The 19,902-nt window shown below is 41.7% G+C and overlaps 1 protein-coding gene across 1 annotated transcript in view; it reads left to right on the top strand.

Moving 5' to 3' along the window:
* SAXO1 (stabilizer of axonemal microtubules 1) overlaps window positions 1–19,902 on the top strand; it is a 115,859-nt gene that overhangs the window by 76,541 nt on the left and 19,416 nt on the right. Inside the window, exon 2 of the mRNA XM_053572052.1 lies at window positions 19,188–19,367. Within this exon, the coding sequence (XP_053428027.1) occupies window positions 19,345–19,367 (23 nt within the window). The 5' untranslated portion in view covers window positions 19,188–19,344. The remainder of the gene's footprint in view (window positions 1–19,187; window positions 19,368–19,902) is intronic.

Consider the following 19,902-nt stretch of genomic DNA (forward strand, 5'->3'; position numbering starts at 1 on the left):
GTCATTCGTCCCACTGGCCTCGCTTCCTCATCTGGGATGTTAGTGGCAGTGGCAATGGTAATGGTTTCTGTCCTGCTTAGCTCTAAGGACAGCAGGAAGAATAAAATAAGACTGTATGGCAAAGGTCTAGGTCTAGGCACTGAATGTTTTACAAATTGCTTATCCACAATGTCTCATTAAGCATGTAGGTGTTCTAGGCATTGTGCTTAGCTGTTTATGTAGTAGTGAAGAAGATACCCCAATCTCCTCAAAAGGAGTCTAGTTTGAGTGACAAATAAGCATTTTTTAATATTGTGGAATTAATACTGTGACAAGAGTAATTACAATCTTGGGTAGGAGTGAAGATGGTGGGTCAAATCCCTATTTTAAATCTTAAAATAATCCCTATTTTATGTCTTAAGATAGGGATTAAAGAGGCTTTGGTTGTTTTTTGAAATGCCTGGAAGAAAGCCTTGGAAAGATTTGTTTGGAGCAGCTGTCAGGTTACATCCGAAATTCTCAGGATCTGAGAAGAGCGTAAAACTCCAGTGAAGTATGCACGCTTGCTGATTTTTGGCTGGAGGACACGAAAAGGCCATGTGGGAACAAGCCTAGCACAGCTGACACAAACTTCAGAGTGTGAGAAGGGAAGCCTCCTTTGGTTGTTGGCTCTGCACTTATCATCAGCTTAAATCAAGATCCTGCTTTGTCCCAGGTGGTTGGACTAAAGCCCTGTGAGCCTTGAGGGATGTTCTTGCTTAAGCAGATACATGCTTGCTTTGTGTAGGCCCCACCTCTTAGGGATCTGTTTTCATATTTGCTTAATTCAGAAAAAAAATTAAATCTTCAAAAGGGAGGGAATAGAATGACAACCTCCTTCCACGTGTCCAAATCCCAGCAGCAGCAATGATTAAAATTTTCCCACGTTTGGTTCATCCATCAACCCAGCCATCATGTCCTTTCACCTGCGTGCTTCAGGGGTGTCTCCGCAAAGCACAGACATTTTCTTATGTAACTATAATGCTGCAATCATATCAAAAAAGCTGGGGAGTTTTTGAATCTTTTTGGGGGGTTTATTTTCCTTTTATTTCCTTTATTTTTCATTTTATTATGAAAAATTTCATATAACAGTTGAGGAATTCTAAAGTGAGAGGCCCTGTATTTGTCATCTAGATTTTATCATTAACATTGGCACATCTCTTCATTCCATTATCCATCCATCTTTTAAAAATATTATTCAAAGGAAAGCACAGAAATCAGGAAACTTCTCCCCTAAATAGTTCAGCTTTCATTTTGTTTCTTATAGTTCAATAGGTTTTTTTCTTTTGAAGTAAACTTTGCAATGAAATGTACAAACCTTTGGGTGCATTTACTGAGTTTTGACAAATTCGTGTATTTATGTATGTTTGTAACCCGAATCCCTATCAAGGTAAAGAGTACTGCCAAGGGTGTGGAAAATTTCTGCATGTCCCTTCCTAGTCAGACCCCTTTTTTCCCCCAATAGTATTGATTTGATTTTTCCCCCGTTTTAGATTTTTATATAAATGAAATTATAAAGTATGCACTCTTTTGATTAATTCTTTATTATTATTATTATTTTTTGAAACAGTCTCACTTTGTTATCATTGGTAGAGTGCTGTGGCATCATAGCTCACAGCAATCTCAGACTTTTGGGCTCAAGCGATTATCTTACCTCAGCCTCCCAAGTAGCTGTGACTACAGGTGCCCGCCACAATGCCCAGCTATTTTGTTGTTGCAATTGTCATTGTTGTTTAGCTGGCCCGGGCTGGGTTAGAACTTGCCAGCCTCGGTGTGTGGCTGGCACTGTAACCATTGTGCTATGGGCGCTGAGCCTGATTAATTCTTTTTTCATTCAGCAAAATGTTCTTGAGATTGATTTATGCTTTTGTGTGTGTGTGCACAAGGAGTTCATTCCTTTTCATCTTTGCATGATATTCTATTGAATGATTATAGCACAGTTTGTTTATCCATTTTCCCATTGATGGACGCTTGAGCTGTTTCTATTTTTTAGTTACATGAATAAGCTCCTATGAACCTTCTTGTCCAATTTTTTTTAATGTATGGTTTTTACTTCTTTTGGATAAATATCTAGGAATGGAATTGCTGAGGTAGGAGGTAGCCCAGCATTTTTGACAATGGTTGTACCTCCAGGTGTGGTGGCTCATGCTTGTAATCCTAGTGCTCTGAGAGGCCGAGGCGGGCGGATTGCCTGAGCTCAGGAGTTTGAGACCAGCCTGAACAAGAGTGAGGCCCCGGCTCTAAAAAATAGCTAGGAGTTGTGGCAGGTGCCTATAGTCCCAGCTACTTGGGAGGCCGAAGCAAGAGGATCACTTGAGCCCAAGAGTTTGAGGTTGCTGTGAGCACTGAACCCCAGGGTGACTGAAATTCTGTCTCAAGAAAGAAAGAAAGAAAGAAAATGGTCATACCATTTCACAATACTACCAACAATGTATGAGAATTCTAATTGCTCGAGTTTGCCAATAGTCGGTTTATTTTTTATTTAATTTGATTAATTAATTACTTAATTTTATTTGTAGACAGAGTCTCAAGCTGTCTCCTTGGGTAGAGTATGTGGAATCACAGCTCACAGCAACCTCAAACTCTTGGGATTAAGCGATTCTCTTGCCTCAGCCTCCCAAGTAGCTGGGAGTACAGGTGCCTGCTACAATGCCCGGCTATTTTTTTGTTGCACTTGTCATTGTTGTTTTAGCTGGCCCGGGCCAGGTTCGAACCTGCCAGCCTCAGTGTATGTGGCTGGCGCCATACCCACTGAGCTACGAGGGCTGCCCCAACAGTAGGCTTAGTTAATCTTTTTCATTTTAGTTATTTTGGTGCATGTCTAGTGGGATCTCATTAGGGTTTACATTTGCATTTCCCTGACAAATACTGGTAAGCACTTTTTAATACATTTATTGGCCATTTGTATGTCTTTATGATGTCTATTCAAATATTTGCCTAGCTATTTTTGTACCTTTTTTATTGAGTTATCGTTGAAGAGAAAGCAGCTGGAGGAGCCTGGAGGTTCTCCCCAGCAGCCCCTGACGATGTTCTTTGCTGCTGTCTCTTGGCCCTCAGCTCCTCCCAGGGACCAGTGGTTCTTGCTGATATTTCTCCTGCCCTCTCAGCCTGACCATGGCTGTCCATGCCAACAAAGCCTCTCATCTACCTGCCACCTCCTCGTGCTTCTGGCTTTCATTGCTACCGAAGGTCCCAATGCTGGGCCAGCTGGGCGGTCTCACTGGCATCACTGCTCCTGAAGCCAAGTCTGCTGTTTTCTCCTAATGTTCCTTCGAGTATTCTGTGCACACCTGGAGCCTCTTCCTGCCTCATCCACTTTCTCTCTGTGGTTGCCCGTGCCCTGGGTTGAGGCCTTCACATTTGTCCTCGTCTCTCAATTGTCTCTTTCTCTCCTAATTTTTTTTATTTTTATTCAAATAGAGTCTTACTTGGTTGCTCTGGCTAGGAATCATAGCTATGGTATGGTATCATAGCTCACAGCAAGCTCAAACTCTTGGGCTCAAGAGATCCTCTTGCCTCAGCCTCCTGAGTAGCTGGGACTATTGGTGCCCGCCACTACACTTAGTTAATTTTTCTATTTTTAGTAGAGATGGGGTCTTGCTCTTGTTCAGGCTGATCTTGAAATCCTGAGCTGAAGTGATCCTCCTGCCTGAGTGCTAGGATTACTAGCAGAGTGCTAGGATTACAGGCATGAGCCACCATGCCTAGTTTTCTTTTATTTACTTATTTATTTTTTAATTTTATTTTTTATTGTTAAATCATAGCTGTGTACATTAGTGCAATTGCCTGTACCCATTCTAAGATGCACCATAGATGTGGCCCCACCTATTACCCTCCCTCCACCAAAACCTCCCCCCTCCCTTCCCCTTCCTTGGCCCTTTCCCCATAGTCTCGTGCTATAGTTGGGTTATAGTCTTCACGTGAAAGCTATAATTTAGCTTCATAGTAGGGCTGAGTACATTGGATACTTTTTCTTCCATTCCTGAGATACTTTGCTAGGAAGCATATGTTCCAGCTCCATCCATGTAAACATGAAAGAGGTAAAGTCCCCATCTTTCTTTAAGGCTGCATAGTATTCCATGGTATACACGTACCACAATTTGCTGGTCCATTTGTGGGTCGATGGGCACTTGGGCTTCTTCCATGACTTAGCAATTATGAATTGGGCTGCAATAAACATTCTGGTACAGATGTCTTTGTTATATTGTGACTTTTGGTCTTCTGGGTATAAACCTAGTAAAGGAATTATAGGATCGAATGGCAGGTCTATTTTTAGGTCTTTAAGTATTCTCCAAACATCCTTCCAGAAGGAACGTGTTAGTGTGCATTCCCACCAGCAGTGTAGAAGTGTGCCCTTTACTCCACATACACGCCAACATTTCTGGTTTTGGGATTTTGTTATGTGGGAAACTCTTACTGGGGTTAGGTGATATCTCAGAGTAGTTTTGATTTGCATTTCTCTGATGATTAAGGATGATGAGCTTTTTTTCATGTGTTTGTAGATTTTGCGTCGGTCTTCTTTAGAGAAGTTTCTCTTCAAGTCCCTTGCCCACCCTGAAATGGGGTCACGTGTTCTTTTCTTGCTAATAAATTTGAATTCTCTGTGGATTCTGGTTATTAAACCTTTATCGGAGGTATAACCTGCAAATATTTTCTCCCATTCTGAGGGCTGTCTGCTTGCTTTACTCACTATGTTCTTGGCTGTGCAGAAGCTTTTTAGTTTGATCAGGTCCCAGTAGTGTATTGTTGATACTGCTTCAATTGCCTGGGGAGTCCTCCTCATAAAATATTCACCCAGGCCGATTCCTTCAAGAGTTTTCCCTGCACTTTCTTCAAGTATTTTTATAGTTTCATGTCTTAAGTTTAAATCTTTTATCCAGTGAGAGTCTATCTTTTTTTTTTTTTTTTGTAGAGACAGAGTCTCACTGTACCGCCCTCGGGTAGAGTGCCGTGGCGTCACACGGCTCACAGCAACCTCCAACTCCTGGGCTTAAGCGATTCTCTTGCCTCAGCCTCCGGAGCAGCTGGGACTACAGGTGCCCGCCACAACGCCCGGCTATTTTTTGGTTGCAGTTTGGCCGGGGCTGGATTTGAACCCGCCACCCTCGGCATATGGGGCCGGCGCCCTACTTACTGAGCCACAGGCACCGCCCAGAGAGTCTATCTTAGTTAATGGTGAAAGGTGTGGGTCCAGTTTCAATCTTCTACAGGTTGCCAGCCAGTTTACCCAGCACCATTTGTTAAATAGGGAATCTTTTCCCCACTGAATGTTTTTAATTGGCTTGTCAAAGATCAAATAACGGTAAGTAGCTGGATCCATCTCTTGGTTCTCTATTCTGTTCCAGACGTCTACTTCTCTGCTTTTGTGCCAGTACCATGCTGTTTTGATCACTATGGATTTATAGTACAGTCTCAGGTCTGGTAGCGTGATTCCTCCTGCTTTGTTTTTATTGCTGAGTAATGTTTTGGCTATTTGAGGTTTTTTCTGATTCCATATAAAACGAAGTATTATTTTTTCAAGATCTTTAAAGTATGACAATGGAGCTTTGATAGGAATTGCATTAAAATTATATATTGCTTTGGGCAGTATGGACATTTTAACAATGTTGATTCTTCCCAGCCATGAGCATGGTATGTTTTTCCATCTGTTAACATCTTCGGCTATTTCTTTTCTTAGAGTTTCATAGTTCTCTTTGTAGAGATCTTTCATGTGCTTTGTTAGGTATACTCCCAAATATTTCATCTTCTTTGGCACTACTGTGAAAGGAATAGAGTCCCTGACTGTTCGGCTTGGTTATTGTTGGTATATATAAAGGCTACAGATTTATGGGTGTTGATTTTGTAGCCTGAGACATTGCTATACTCCTTGATCACTTCTAAAAGTTTTGTAGTAGAATCCCTAGTGTTTTCCAGATATACGATCATATCATCTGCAAAGAGTGAAATTTTGATCTCTTTTGACCCTATGTGGATACCCTTGATTGCCTTTTCTTCCCTAATTGCAGTGGCTAAAACTTCCATTACAATGTTAAAGAGCAATGGAGACAATGGGGCAACCTTGCCTGGTTCCTGATCTAAGTGGAAATGATTTCAATTTAACTCCATTCAATACGATATTGGCTGTGGGTTTGCCATAGATGGCCTCTATTAGTTCAAGAAATGTCCCTTCTATACCAATTTTCTTAAGTGTTCTGATCATGAAGGGATGCTGGATATTATCAAAAGCTTTTTCTGCATCAATTGAAAGAATCATATGGTCTTTATTTTTAAGTTTGTTTATGTGTTGAATTACATTTATAGATTTACATATATTGAACCAGCCTTGAGACCCTGGGATAAATCCGACTTGGTCATGGTGTATAATTTTTTTGATGTGTTGTTGGATTCTGTTTGTTAGGATCTTATTGCATATTTTAGCATCTATATTCATTAGTGATATTGGTCTATAATTTTCTTTTCTTGTTGGGTCTTTCCCTGGTTTGGGGATGAAGGTGATGTTTGCTTCGTAGAATGTGCTGGGTAATATTCTTTCTTTTTCTATATTTTGGAAGAGGTTTAGTAGTATAGGTACTAGTTCTTCCTTAAATGTTTGGTAGAATTCTGACGTAAAGCCATCTGGTCCTGGGCTTTTCTTTTTAGGGAGATTTTGTATAGTTGATGCTATTTCAGAACTTGATATAGGCCTGTTCAACATTTCCACTTCGTTCTGGCTAAATCTTGGTAGGTGGCATGATTCCAGGTATTGGGTCAATTTCTTTCAGATTTTCATATTTGTGAGAGTAGAGTTTCTTGTAGTATTCGTTAAGGATTTTTGGAATTTCTGTGGGGTCTGTTGTTATTTCATCATTACCATTTCTGATTGATGAAATTAGAGATTTTACTCTTTTTTTTCCTGGTTAGGTTGGCCAAAGGTTTATCTATTTTATTGATCTTTTCAAAAGACCAGCTTTTGGTTTTATTGATCTGTTGTATAATTCTTTTGTTTTCAATTTCATTTAATTCTGCTCTGATTTTGGTTATTTCTTTTCTGCTGCTGCGATTGGGGTTGAAGTGTTCTTCTTTCTCCAGTTGCTTGAGATGTTCCATTAAGTTATTGACTTCCTCTCTTTCCGTTTTCTTGAGGAAGACTTGCAGTGCTATAAATTTCCTTCTTAGGACTGCCTTTGCAGTATTTCAGAGGTTCTGGTAATTCGTGTCTTGATTGTTGTTGTGTTCCAAAAATATGGTGATTTCCTTCTTAATCTCGTCTATAACCCATATATCCTTCAGCATAAGGTTGTTTAGCTTCCATGTTTTTGTATGGGTATGCAGGTTCCTGTTGTTATTGAGTTCAACTTTTATTCCATGATGGTCTAAGAAGATGCAAGGAATAATTTCTATTTTTTTAAAATTTGCTGAGGTTAGATTTGTGGCCTAGGATGTGGTCGATTTTGGAGTATGTTCCGTGGGCAGATGAGAAGAATGTGTATTCAGTTTTTTTGGGATGAAATGTTCTGTAGATGTCTGTTAAGTCCAGATGTTGAATGGTTGAGTTTAAATCTAAAATTTCTTTGCTTAGTTTCGTTTTGGAGGATCTATCTAGGACTGCTAAAGGGGTGTTAAAATCTCCAACTACTGTGGAAGTGGAGGAAATCGAGTTGCTCATGTCTGTTAGAGTTTCTCTTATAAATTGAGGTGCAGTGGTTGGGTGCATAAATATTAATAATTGAGATCTCATCATATTGAGTATTACCTTTAACAAATATGAAGTGTCCATCCTTACCCTTAATTATTTTGGTTGGTTTAAAGCCTATTGCATCTGTGAACAGGATTGCAACGCCTGCTTTTTTGTGCTTTCCATTTGCCTGGAATATAGATGACCATCCCTTCACCCTGAGTCTATATCTGTCTTTTAATGTAAGATGCGATTCTTGGGTGCAGCAGATATCTGGCTTGAGTTTTTGTATCAAGTCAGCCAACCTATGCCTCTTTAGAGGACAATTTAAACCATTCACGTTAATTGAGAGTATTGATAAGCCTTTCGAGAGACCAGTGGACGTTTTTAATCCTTTTGTGACTGTGAAGTTGGAATTTGTTCAAAAATTTTTTGGGTGGGTTTACTTTTGTGGTGGAGAATTACGCTAGTCTTTATGGAGGATAGGTCTAAGAATGGCCTGGAGAGCTGGTTTAGTTGTGGCAGATTTCTTCAGCATGTGAATGTCGTTGAAGTATTTAATTTCTCTGTCATAAATGAAGCTCAGTTTAGCTGGGTACAGGATCCTGGGTTGAAAGTTATTTTGTTTTAGGAGATTAAAAGTCGATGACCATCCTCTTCTAGCTTGAAAGTTTTCAGCAGAGAGATCTGCAGTTATTCTGATATTCTTCCCCTTGTAGGTAATGGTTTTCTTTCATCTGGCAGCTTTCAGAATTTTCTCCTTCATATTAACTTTAGTGAAATTGATTATGATGTTTCTGGGGGATGTCTTATTTGGGTTGAGTCCTGCTGGAGTTCTGAAACTGTCTGCTATCTGAATTTCGGAATCTCTTGGCATGTCTGGAAAGTTCTCCTTCATAATCTCATGGAGAAGAAACTCTGTGCCTTGTGAAGCCACTTTGTCATTTTTGGGGATCCCTGTAAGACGAATATTGGTTTTCTTCAAATTATCCGAGAGCTCTCTGAGATAGTGGTCTGTTTTTGCTCTCCATTTCTCTTCTTCTTTGAGGGTTTGGGAGCGTTTGAAAGCTTTGTCTTCAATGTCAGAAATCCTTTCTTCTGCTTGCTCCATTCTGTTACTGAGGGATTCTACAGTGTTTCTCAGATCTTTGAGGGATGCAACTTCTTGTCCCAATGTGTCGAAATGTTTGGTCATTTGGTCTTTGAATCCGTTGAATTCTTTTTTTTTTAAATTGTATTTTTTCTTTTTTTTTTGTTTTTTTGTTTTTTTATTTTTTTTCATTGCAGTTTTTGGCTGGGGGTGGGTTTGAACCCACCACCTTTGGCATACGGGGCCGGCGCCAACTTGTTGAGCCACAGGTGCCACCCTAATCCGTTGAATTCTTGAGATAACTTTTGCAATTCTAATTCGATCTTATTTGCTATCCAGATCCTGAATTCAATTTCTGACATCTCAGCTATTTGTTTGTGCATGGGGTCTTGTGCTGTTTCTGCCCCATTGATCCTTGGGGGAGTTGATCTACTCTGATTATTCATATTGCCAGAGTTTTTCTGTTGATTTTGCCTCATGATTGTTTTTCACTGTTGCATCTGGCTGTCCTCAGAGTTGGGGAGGTGTCTCTCTAAGATTAGACCCCAGCGGGATCACTCTGTTGTTGCTGGGTCTTTGTAGGGAGTGACCCTGTGTAGTTTCTCTGGGGCTGCTCTAGCTAGGCAGTACTGGTTGTGCAAGCAGCTCTGGTTTGTGACACACCCGGACCCAGCAACAGGGCTGGGGGTGGTGCGCACGGTTCTGGGAGTGCCAGGCGCCCAGTTTCTTTGGCACAGAGAGCCCAAGGCTCCAGCAGTCTCTGGCCAGGAGAAGAGCTCTGTGCAGAGGCAGGGAGGGCTCCAAAGGGCACCAGCTACCAGAGTCCCTGTCCAGATGAACAGGCTAGTGTGGAAGCTGGGAGGACACAGGAGGGAGGACGCAGCGTTGCGTGGCTCCCGCAGTTCCTGGTCAGGGAATGAGGAGGCCCGGTGGGTGCAGGTCATGGGTCGGGGGTCGCTGCACAGCTCTTATGGAGGTCTGGGCAGCACAAAGCCCAGTAGTTTGAGGTTGCTATGAGCTGTGATGTCACGGCACTCTACCCAGGGCAACAGCCCAAGGCTCCAGTGTGCCAAAACCGTCTCACTCTGCCCCTAAGGATTAAGGCTGTAAGGCAGCTCAGTCCCTGCCTTTAGGCTGCTCAGTCAGTAGGTTACTTTGACCCCCCCAATCCTTGCTCTGAGACCCTGAGGGCGGAGCTTGCCAGGGCAGTTCTTTCACAATGGCTTCCTGCGCCCAGCTCAGTGGCTCAGTCTCGGGCCCCAGACAATGCCCAAAGTTCTCCACACTCCTGCTCAAGCTCTCCCCAAGGCAGTTCAACTGAGTGCCAAGTCCAAGAACACCAAAACAGTTCACAGGTAAGGCCTTTCCAGTTTGCAGTCTCACTGCTGCTTGTACTTACGGTTGCCTGCGTGATTAGGTCGATTGAACACACGCAACCACTTGCCAGTTTTCCACTGTTTTTGTCCTCCTCTTGGGGTCCAGAAGTCCCTTGCTGGCTCCTTGTATCCTCAAAGGGATGATTATAGGCAGATCCCACTGGCCAGAGATGCCTGGAGCCTTGTCTCCCCAGACTCGCTGTTCCCAGTTGCAGGGAAGCTGTTACTCGGCCGCCATCTTTAATCTCTCTCCCATGCCTAGTTTTCAGATTGTTTCTTTAACCTCACCCAACTCCCTTCTTTAATCATATCTCCTGGCAGTCCAGAATCTTGCTCCATCAATCATGTTTGCTCATCAAAGTATACCTATTTGTGAATCTGTTCCTTTATCTACAAAGATGATGTGACTTCACTTTTGTTCACTCCCCATGGTGATTGTCACATAGTTCACATTTATTGTGTACGTCCTGGTCCTACCTATCTCTAATTTCTTGATTAGAAAGAAATTGTTCTACCCTTCTCCTTGTTTTTGCTGCCATATTTTTCAGAATGATAGTCTTTCGTCTCTCCCTCAACTTCTCCCTTGCTCCTGCCCCATCTACTCTACTGCAGCTGATTTCTAGCCACCAAATAAGATGCTTTTTTTCTTTGCCCTCATGTCTTTTGATTTTTTTGGTAGCATTTAACCATTGCATACTTAAAAATCTTTTCTTTTCTTTCCTTTTGTTTTGGAAACAAGAGTCTTGTTCTGTTGCCCAGGGTAGAGTGCCATGCCATCACCCTAACTCACAGCAACCTCAAAGTCCTAGGCTCAAGTGATCCTCCTGTCTCAGCTTCCTGAGTAGCTGAGACTAACAGGCACCTGCCACAACACCTGGCTAATTTTTCTATTTTAGTAGAGATGGGAGTCTTGTTCTTGCTCAAGATGGTCTTAAACTCCTAAGCTCAAGGGATCTGCTCACCTTGGCCTCCTAGAGTGCTAGGATTACAGGCTTGAGCCACCGTGTCTGGCCCCCAAATCTTCTCTTTATTTGATGTCTGTGATACTGAATTTTCTTACTCTTTTGTCAGTTTTTTTTTAATTGAAACTACTTTCCTGTACCCCAAACATGAATTTTCCAAGGTTTTCTTTTTATTCTTTTCTCTTTTCTTCTTGGCAGCTTATATTTTTATGGCTTCTTTGTCATTCTAGATGTCTTCCAAATGTGTGATTCCTACAAGTCATCATTTTCAACAGCCTGTGGGCAGACATTTCTGTCAAGATTCTCTCTCCTTCCGTTCCTTCATGTTTCACCCACCCCACTGCCCTAACCCAGGGCCCTTGGCTGATGTGGCTAATCACCCAAGGTAGTCTTTCCTGCTAAACTTGGTATGGCATCAGAATATTTTCTGTACAGTCCCTGGCAGCAGCTGCTAGTTGGTATATCAGTTACCTCTGTTTGTTATGTTTGCACCATTGCACCAGATAATCACTAAGGTTGTTTTTTCTCTGACTTATTTTTAAGAGTTTGACCCTGCTTTCTGTTGCCTGGGCTTAAGAATTAGTCTCTGCCAAAGGGTTCTGGTTTATCATCCCTGCCTATTTCACCATGGGTAGAGTTCCTTCAGATTTTTCACACTCTTCTGATTCTTTAAAGAGCTATATAGATGAGATGTCGAGAGGGAGTATGACATGTCTTGTCCCAAGATTGCCATGAAATCTATCTATGTTCGCAAATTATCTTATTTTGCATTTCATAAAAGCATTCTCACTTGTACTTTGGCCTCTGGTTATGTTATAAATGCAAGAGAACAAATTTTAGAAAATAAATACTTCATAAGTTTTGAATACACCTACATTTCAGGAGAAGCATCAGCTAACTAGGGTGTGGGGCTATTAAGAAGAACACCATTCCAGGCTCCCAGGCCTTCCTCTGAGAATCCCCTGGCTCTAGCATTTGCTATTCTAGGCACTCCAGAATCTTTGTGAACTATTGGTGTGGAGGATGACTTTTATGACTTTAGGTTTGGCAATCCTTGCACCTTCCCCTCTCTTACACTAAGTGCATTTTCTGTACTGTTCTCCTCCCTCGCATGGCAGCTGTGATAGGTCACATGCTCTCCACTATTGGGAAAGAGAAAACATGGGCTGCAAATCCTTTAAGAGTCTGCAATTTGGTTTTGGAATTGAAGTGTAAATGGAAGTCAATTACACTGGAGGTGATATGGGCCCTGGGGTGACGGCTGCTGCTGACCAGCGGTGTGACCTGGGATGGTGACTTAGCATCTTTTGGTCCTCAGCGTCCACATTGGTATGGGTGGTAGGACTGGCCAATCTCCAGGGCCCTTCTAGATGTAGCATTCTATATTCTTTATTTTCCTGGTTGTTACTGTTTTTACTTTATCTGATGACATGGTCTTGTTTAGGCAGCGGAGAAAATTCTGGGAAAAGACCAGAGTTTTAAAGAGCAGTTGGAATTGTATCTATCTGTTGGTCTGTACTAGGATATTTTGGGGGTCAGTGGGAAAGGGAAGAATGTCCTGTCTTAGAAGATTCTGAGTATAGCTGAGGGGACTTGGAAGGGGCAGGTGACTTCGTTTTAGCAGGGCAGCCAGGAAACAGAGGTATTTGGTACAGGCTGGCATCCCATTAAGCCATGTAGTATATGGCTGTGATTAAGAGCATGGGGTTTAAAACCAGGGAGACTTGGAGTTCTCAGTCTTGGCTTTGTCACCTTCTGGCTGTGTGGCCTTGAGCAACATAATATCTCATCAGCATCAGTTTTTATGTTTATAAAATGGGGTGGATAAAAATGGTGCTGCTCTCCTAGCATTGCTGGATTAGATGGGATAATGTATGTATAAACTCTTAGCCCAAGTGGGTGCATAGTAATTATTTCATAAATGTAGTCTATTAATTACAGAATCCTTGCTTTGGACTGGGCTATGCATGTGACCTCCACTACCTGATTTAATCCACACAGTAGTACTAATAGTAGGAGTTGTTATGCACATATTAATGAGAAGTAACTGAAGCTCAGAAGAGTTATTTTCTCAACACAAATAGTGGCAGAGCTCAGATTGGAAACCAGATCTTCCTGCCTCTGGAATCCCTTTTCACTATGTGCTCTGCCTTCCTGAGTGAAGGAGACTCCTCTTCACTGCCCACACCAGGCAAGGCTCCAAAGTCCCCTGAATGCAGGGCTCGCTGGACATTCAAAGCAGTGGAGGTCATCAGTATCCACAGATGCTGCCCTCCTTAACACAGGTGAGCTGTTAGAAGACTATAGGAAGTTCATTGGTTTAAAAGCCCACAGTTGTTTTACTCCAGACAGTCTTACTCTGTTGCCCTGGGTAGAGTGCCATGGCATCAGCCTAGCTCACAGCAACCTCAAACTGTTGGGCTTGAGTGATCCTCTTGCTTCAGACTTCCAAGTAGCTGGGACTACAGGCAGCTGCCATGATGCCTGGCTAATTTTCCTATTTTTAGTAGAGGTGGGGTCTCATTCTTTTTTAGGCTGGTTGAGAACTCCTAAGCTCAAGGGATCCTCCTGCCTTGGCCTCCCAGAGTGTGAGAATTACAGGTGTAAGCCTCTGCACCAGGCCACCATCATGATTATTCTTAACATGAAAGTTAATAGGTAGAGGACTGTGCATTCCTGTGGCTGGCTTTTGAGCACTTGAGGTGTGGCTAGTCTGATTTGAGACATGCTATAAATGAAGATCAAGGGCCCCGAAAGGGGTAGGAACACAACTCCACACACTCTCTGAACCTAGAGCGTCCCAGCCAGTAACAGTGTGTTGTGGGATCAGCACAGCAATGTGGGGAGATGGTGGTAGTGGTGGCCTTCAAGATGGGCTTTGAAGAAAGGGAAGCATTTTGGGAAACTGGGAGTGGCAAGAAAGTGAGCAGCAGCAGGGAGAATTACTGGTATGTAAAACTGAGGCTTGATGCCATAGACTGAGGTGAGTTATGGGAAACTCTTTAATTTTTTGTCTTTTAAAGCCTCTCGTTTTTTCACATGAAGGCAGGTCAGAGAGTTCAAGAAGGAGACAAATATCCTTTTGGTCAGCAAAAATAGTTCTTAGCATCTTTGTCTTTGCTATACTTGTAGAGAAAGCTTTCAGTGTCTGGGTACTTGCAATTCTTCTATCGATACCTTCAAATTCTCGAAGCATTTCCAGCAGGGAAGCCACTGCCTCCTGTGGCTGGCTGGTGAGCACTTGAAGTGTGACTAGACTGATTTGAGACGTGCTGTAAATGTACAGCACACTCTGGATTTTGAAGTGTCATAGGAAAGTCAAATATCTCATTGATTTTTTTATACCAGTTACATATTAAATAATATTTTAGATATACTGGATTAAATAAAATGCTATTATAAAATTTCACCTGTGTTTTTTTACCTTTTGTGTATATATATTTTTTATCTATTTATTTTATAAAGATGGGTTTTGCTATGTTGCTCAGGCTGGGGTTTAGTCAGTGGCTATTAATAGGCATGGTCATAGCACATTACAGTGTTAAAATCCTGGGCTCAAGTGATCCTCCTGCCTTAACCTCCTCCTAATTGGCCCCCTGACTACAGGTATGTACCACCATGCCTGGATTTTTTTTTTAACCTTTTTAATGTGGTTACTAGGACATTTAAAATGGTGTATATAGTTCTCACTTGTGGCTTGCATTCTATCACTCTTTTTCTTAGATGGCATTACTCTAGAGAGGTACTTGTTATATCTTTAAGCTTATTTTGGTCCCCTCTAGCTTTGTTGAATCATAAATGGCTTGAGCAAGCTGCATGTTAGGAAGTCTGCCTGGTCACTAAGACCTGATAGAGATCTATGTTATATCTGTGGCTAGGTCACATCATTCTGAGCTTCAGATTTTTCATCTCCATGGTGGAGACATTGGATCAGATAGTCTCTGTGGCCCTTTCAATTTGAAAATTCTGATTCTAACTTGGAGTCAATGCTCAGAATCAAGTCTTATTAACTTTTTCTTGGTTCCATTGATAGGTCTCTACTACTCCCTTTACCAAGTATCAGAGAAAGTTGACGTGTATTTCCTTTTACCTTGGGGTCATAAATTCTGGAGTGGAAGACTTTAGAGCAGGCATCCTCAAACTGCAGCCCACGGCCCACATGAAGCCATGTGAATTGTATTTGTTCCCATTTTGTTTTTTACTTCAAAATAAGATATATGCAGTGTGAATAGGAATTTGTTCATAGTTTTTTTTTTTTTTAAACTATAGTCCGGCCCTCCAATGGTCTGAGGGACAGTGAATTGGCCCCCTGTTTAAAAAGTTTGAGGATGCCTGCTTTAGAGATTCAACTAGATAAAAGAAACCTGCTCCTTATTTTCCTCCCCTGACTATTGGCTCTATCTGGGTTTGTTGAGTGTGCACCTGAGCAAAGTGGTCAAAGCAGCTGTTAAAATGATACAAGTGATACCAGAGTTTCTTCTTCAGTAGATCCTTGATATCTGGGATTCGAAGAATGAATTCATGGACCACAGGTCAGTGGTAAGACAGGATTTATTTTACAGAAAAGAATACAGAGAAAGCACCAGAGCTCCTGGCAGAGGGAAAGGCTTAAGTCAGAAAATCTTCTCTCTGCTTTCTAGGAGTATGTATAGTCGCTTGGGTCCTTTGTAGTTACATTTGGCCTGGACTTGGTAACAAATCAATGGATACAGTCTTTTCAGCCCGGGCAAGACAAATGAGTGCATTAATAAATAGATACAGTCCTTTCAGCTGGGGTAAGATGAATGCATTAATGAAAGGATACAGTTCAATCCGCTAGGGGAATGCATTAATGAATGGATACAGTCCATTCATGAAATTGCCCAGGCCTAAGAAATGAGAGGGTCACCTGAATGGGGAAACCCTGTATCACCCTTGCGACTGTGAAATGCTCACAGGGAGTACTACAGCCAGATGAGGGCTCTCTAGGTCCAAGGGTGGTTCTGGGGTTGGCACCACCCGCAGTGTGAGCTGTACCCTGTTCTCCCTCAACTAACTGGGGACACTTGGGCTTCGGCTGTGCTCGCCCTCTCTGTGGTGCTTGATTTTCCAGCTCTGCCTCCCCTTGTCTGCTGTCTGCTGCACCAATACCACCTGTGGAGACGCAGAAGGCACGGCAGGTGTTCCTGGGTAGCTGGCGCTAACCAAGCTGGGGTGCACCCACCCTGTATCACAAGTATCACAGAGCTTGGAGAGATCTTAGTTCTTTGGTTCATGGCCACGAAGTCTACTTTTAAATATCCCAAGCACAGAGATTCTACAAACTAACTTAGACACTTAGTTCTATAAACACTGACTAAGTCTTTTCCCTTTTGGCTCTCCTAATGTTAGAACAAATCAGTCATTTCCCTTTTCCTGATGACTTGTAAACATCTGTCAGCAGTTTATCTTCCTATACTCTGTCCAACTGTACATCCATCTATGAAATTAATGTATTAGCACTGGACTCGCTTCCAGGACACAGCGATGTCAGGCTTGGTTTTTATCCACGAGGGACTCCTGGTTAATGAAGGAGCAGGCAGACCTGCAGTGAGGAATTGCAATGCTAAGTGTCTCGAGGGGGCGTTCAGGTTTGGGGTGCAGAAGGGGAAAGGAGGCAACCCCATGAGCTGCTGCCTAGTTTTGAATAAGAATTTTTGATATTTCAAAGCAACACAAGGTTTTGGTTAACTAAGAAGTCAAAATCTTCCCTATAAATATATGTTGGTATAATTCCATTTAACTTCACTGTCTAGATGGAAGCTTGTTGCTGTACTGAAATCCCCTTTCAAGGTACTGATCATATTGCAGTATTTTTCCCCCAAATATATTTTTCTTTTGGAATAAATCCTTACAGTATGTTACATTTTGTAAAAGTAATGATATGGAAAGGGAGTTATATAGGAGTGAAGTTTTACTGGTTTAAAAAACAGGGGGCACAAGAAGGGGAATATTGCTATGTCTAGATAGTCCCTTTTATTGTGAATGCCTGAATTTTTCTTATCCTTAGTAACATCTTGACTTTTCCCTCAAAGAGTGTGGGGAGAATAAAATATATACACAGAGGTATTTTGGGTAGGCAGTACTTCTTGGCTTGTGATTTGAGGTTTGTAGGAATCCTAAAATGATAGGGCGTTGGTTAGCTTAGACTGAAATCTCAGATAATTGGACTGAGTGAGAGCATAGAAATCGTAATATCTCACATTTATATACTGTGCGAGATGGTTATTTTGTTTACTATACAACACAGCAATTTATCTCTTGAGTGGACAGAAGGTAATTTAAAATACTCATCAACTTCTGTACCAACCATTAAGAGATAATTTTATGAAATATATATAAAATATATGAGTAGTCAATGTAGAAATAGCTTTGGATGTTAAATGTCACCAATATGCATTTAGAAGAGAAACTAAACTCTTTAACACTGTGAAATTTAGATATTCATACTATAAGGATGGCATATTTATGGGAAATTTCCTTATATGGGGATTAATATTACTTTTATAATAAAAACAAAAAGGAAATGAGACAATTTCATACCACCTTACGGCTTTTCAATACACAAATCTACAAATGAGAAGAAAATAAATAGGAATATCTCTAAAGGACCCTGTTACTATGCATTCTAGCTGTTTGATCAATACAGGCATTGGTAATTTTCTCTGGGGTGCTGGGGTTGCAGAGAAGTATACAGTAACAGCAGTGAGGGTAGCAACATTTACATCAGGTTGAACTTAGGAATTACAGGAGAAGCTTGCCAACTCTCTCTTTCTCTCTGTTATTTTTTCTGTCTTCCCTTCTGGGTGCTGCCCCAGAGTACTGTATTTTAGTTTCTGTGATTAAAATTAGTTCAGTGTGAAAACATAAAAATAATTCTATGCCATTCCCTGATATAACTAATTCAGAAATCACTCACATGCACTTGTTTCAGATATTCTGGTGCCTAATGACAGGAGGCATCCCAAATGGCCTGTAAGGATTGTCTGTGGGCACACAAATAACTGCTTGCTTAGTTCATGACGGCTCCCTCAGCTGCCCTTAGCCCAGCTGTAGGCAGAATAGTAAGTTTCATTTATTACCCTGCATGTAAAATGGAAAAGCTCCCTATAAATTATAACTTCAACATATTCTCTATTTCTCATCTGGTCCATTCATAACGAGGCATAAAGTTTATTTAATCACTCAATTATTTACCCATTCATTCCATGAATGTTTACTAAATGTGTACCGTGCTACATGCCAGGCAGGATATGAGGTACTAGAGATGTAGCAGTGAATGAGATTGAAAAGGTCTGAGTTTTTCAAGGGAGACAGACAATAAACAGATAACAGGAAGTGATAAGAAAAGCACGCACAGGGTAATGAAAGACAGAGTGTGCAGGAAAGGGGTGAGGAGAGGGTCCGGGGTGATGGGGTATGTTTTAGGTATAAGATGATCAGGGAAAGTCTTTATAAGAATACAGTAATTGAGGCAAGAACTGAAAGAATAGAACCAATGAGACTCACTGTGAAAACAGTTTCACATGGTGTTCAGTGGACGCAGGACTGCAGTGATTTTGCTTTGCCTGATGTTACGTGTGTGCGATGCTGATATTCTGAATTGACCAAGGAAGCACCAAGTTAGCAAAGCTGTTAACCTGGCCCTAGAGCAGAGCCTTGGAGCACCCTGTTAGGTTAGGATGAAGCCTTTATTTACAGGGTGGTTGGGAGGGTCTGGGGCAGCTGGGTGGCACTCGGAGAGCTCGAGGACCACAGCCACTTGCTATATGGTATGGAAGTATTCCAGTGTTTACAGAAAGTAGTGTGACACGTGTAACAGCTGAACACCAGTCATGCTTGTGTGCAATTTTATGACCAAAGGAATTTTGATTAACCACTGCAGTTATAGACCACCTTCTAAATTCTGGCCACTTCACATAGTTTAGCTAAAAAAAAAAAAAAAAAGGTTAAATTCTGGTTTTCAATGCTGGTAGTCATATGGTTTTATAGTCTGGATGGAGGAGGTAGCCTCCTGGATGTAACCTTCCCAAGAAGGTAACCAATCTCATTCTGTGTGTCTTTCACAGGCGGCATCACTGTCCACATCTCCCTACCAAGATATACGATAAAACAGAGAAACCATGTCTTCTCTCCGAGTACACCGAGAACTACCCGCTTTATCACTCTTACCTGCCCAGAGAATCCTTCAAGCCCAGGCGGGAGTATCAGAAAGGGTTGGTGCCCATGGAAGGCCTGAGCACGGCAAGGTGAGGACAGGTAGCACTAATGGTGCTTGTATAACACGAAAGCAGAAATGTCTGGTATGAATGCACAATATTAGTGCAATGTGCAGTGTTAACGCATTAATGTACAGTGCCAACACGGACTTAATGCCTCACTGCTATTGTACCGTATCTCTGGGGAAAAAAAGTCTTGCATTTATTAGCCTGCTCAGTTTTTCCCAAACTTCCTCTTAAAGAAAAAAGGATTTCTGCTTGCTGGGGTTAGGTGTACGGAAAGACTAAGTTGCTCTATGTAATAAAGGTTGGAGGATAAGTAAAATAATAAAGGATGCAAAAAAGAGGGGGCTGCTGCTGACGAAGGAGGTTTGGACTTGATCACATGAGAGGATCCAGTTGGTGTGGGTGGTGGAGAAAGAACTTGACAACAGAGAAAAAAATGAGCTTTACTGGGGAAATTATGCTATAGGTTTTGGAGTTTTCCTAAATGTTTTTCAAGAAATATGAACAAAAGAGGGACTTTACCTAACAATTGCAATCAGTGTAACCTGGCTTATTGTAC

Source organism: Nycticebus coucang, chromosome 2, assembly GCF_027406575.1.
Source record: "Nycticebus coucang isolate mNycCou1 chromosome 2, mNycCou1.pri, whole genome shotgun sequence".
NCBI lineage: Eukaryota > Metazoa > Chordata > Mammalia > Primates > Lorisidae > Nycticebus > Nycticebus coucang.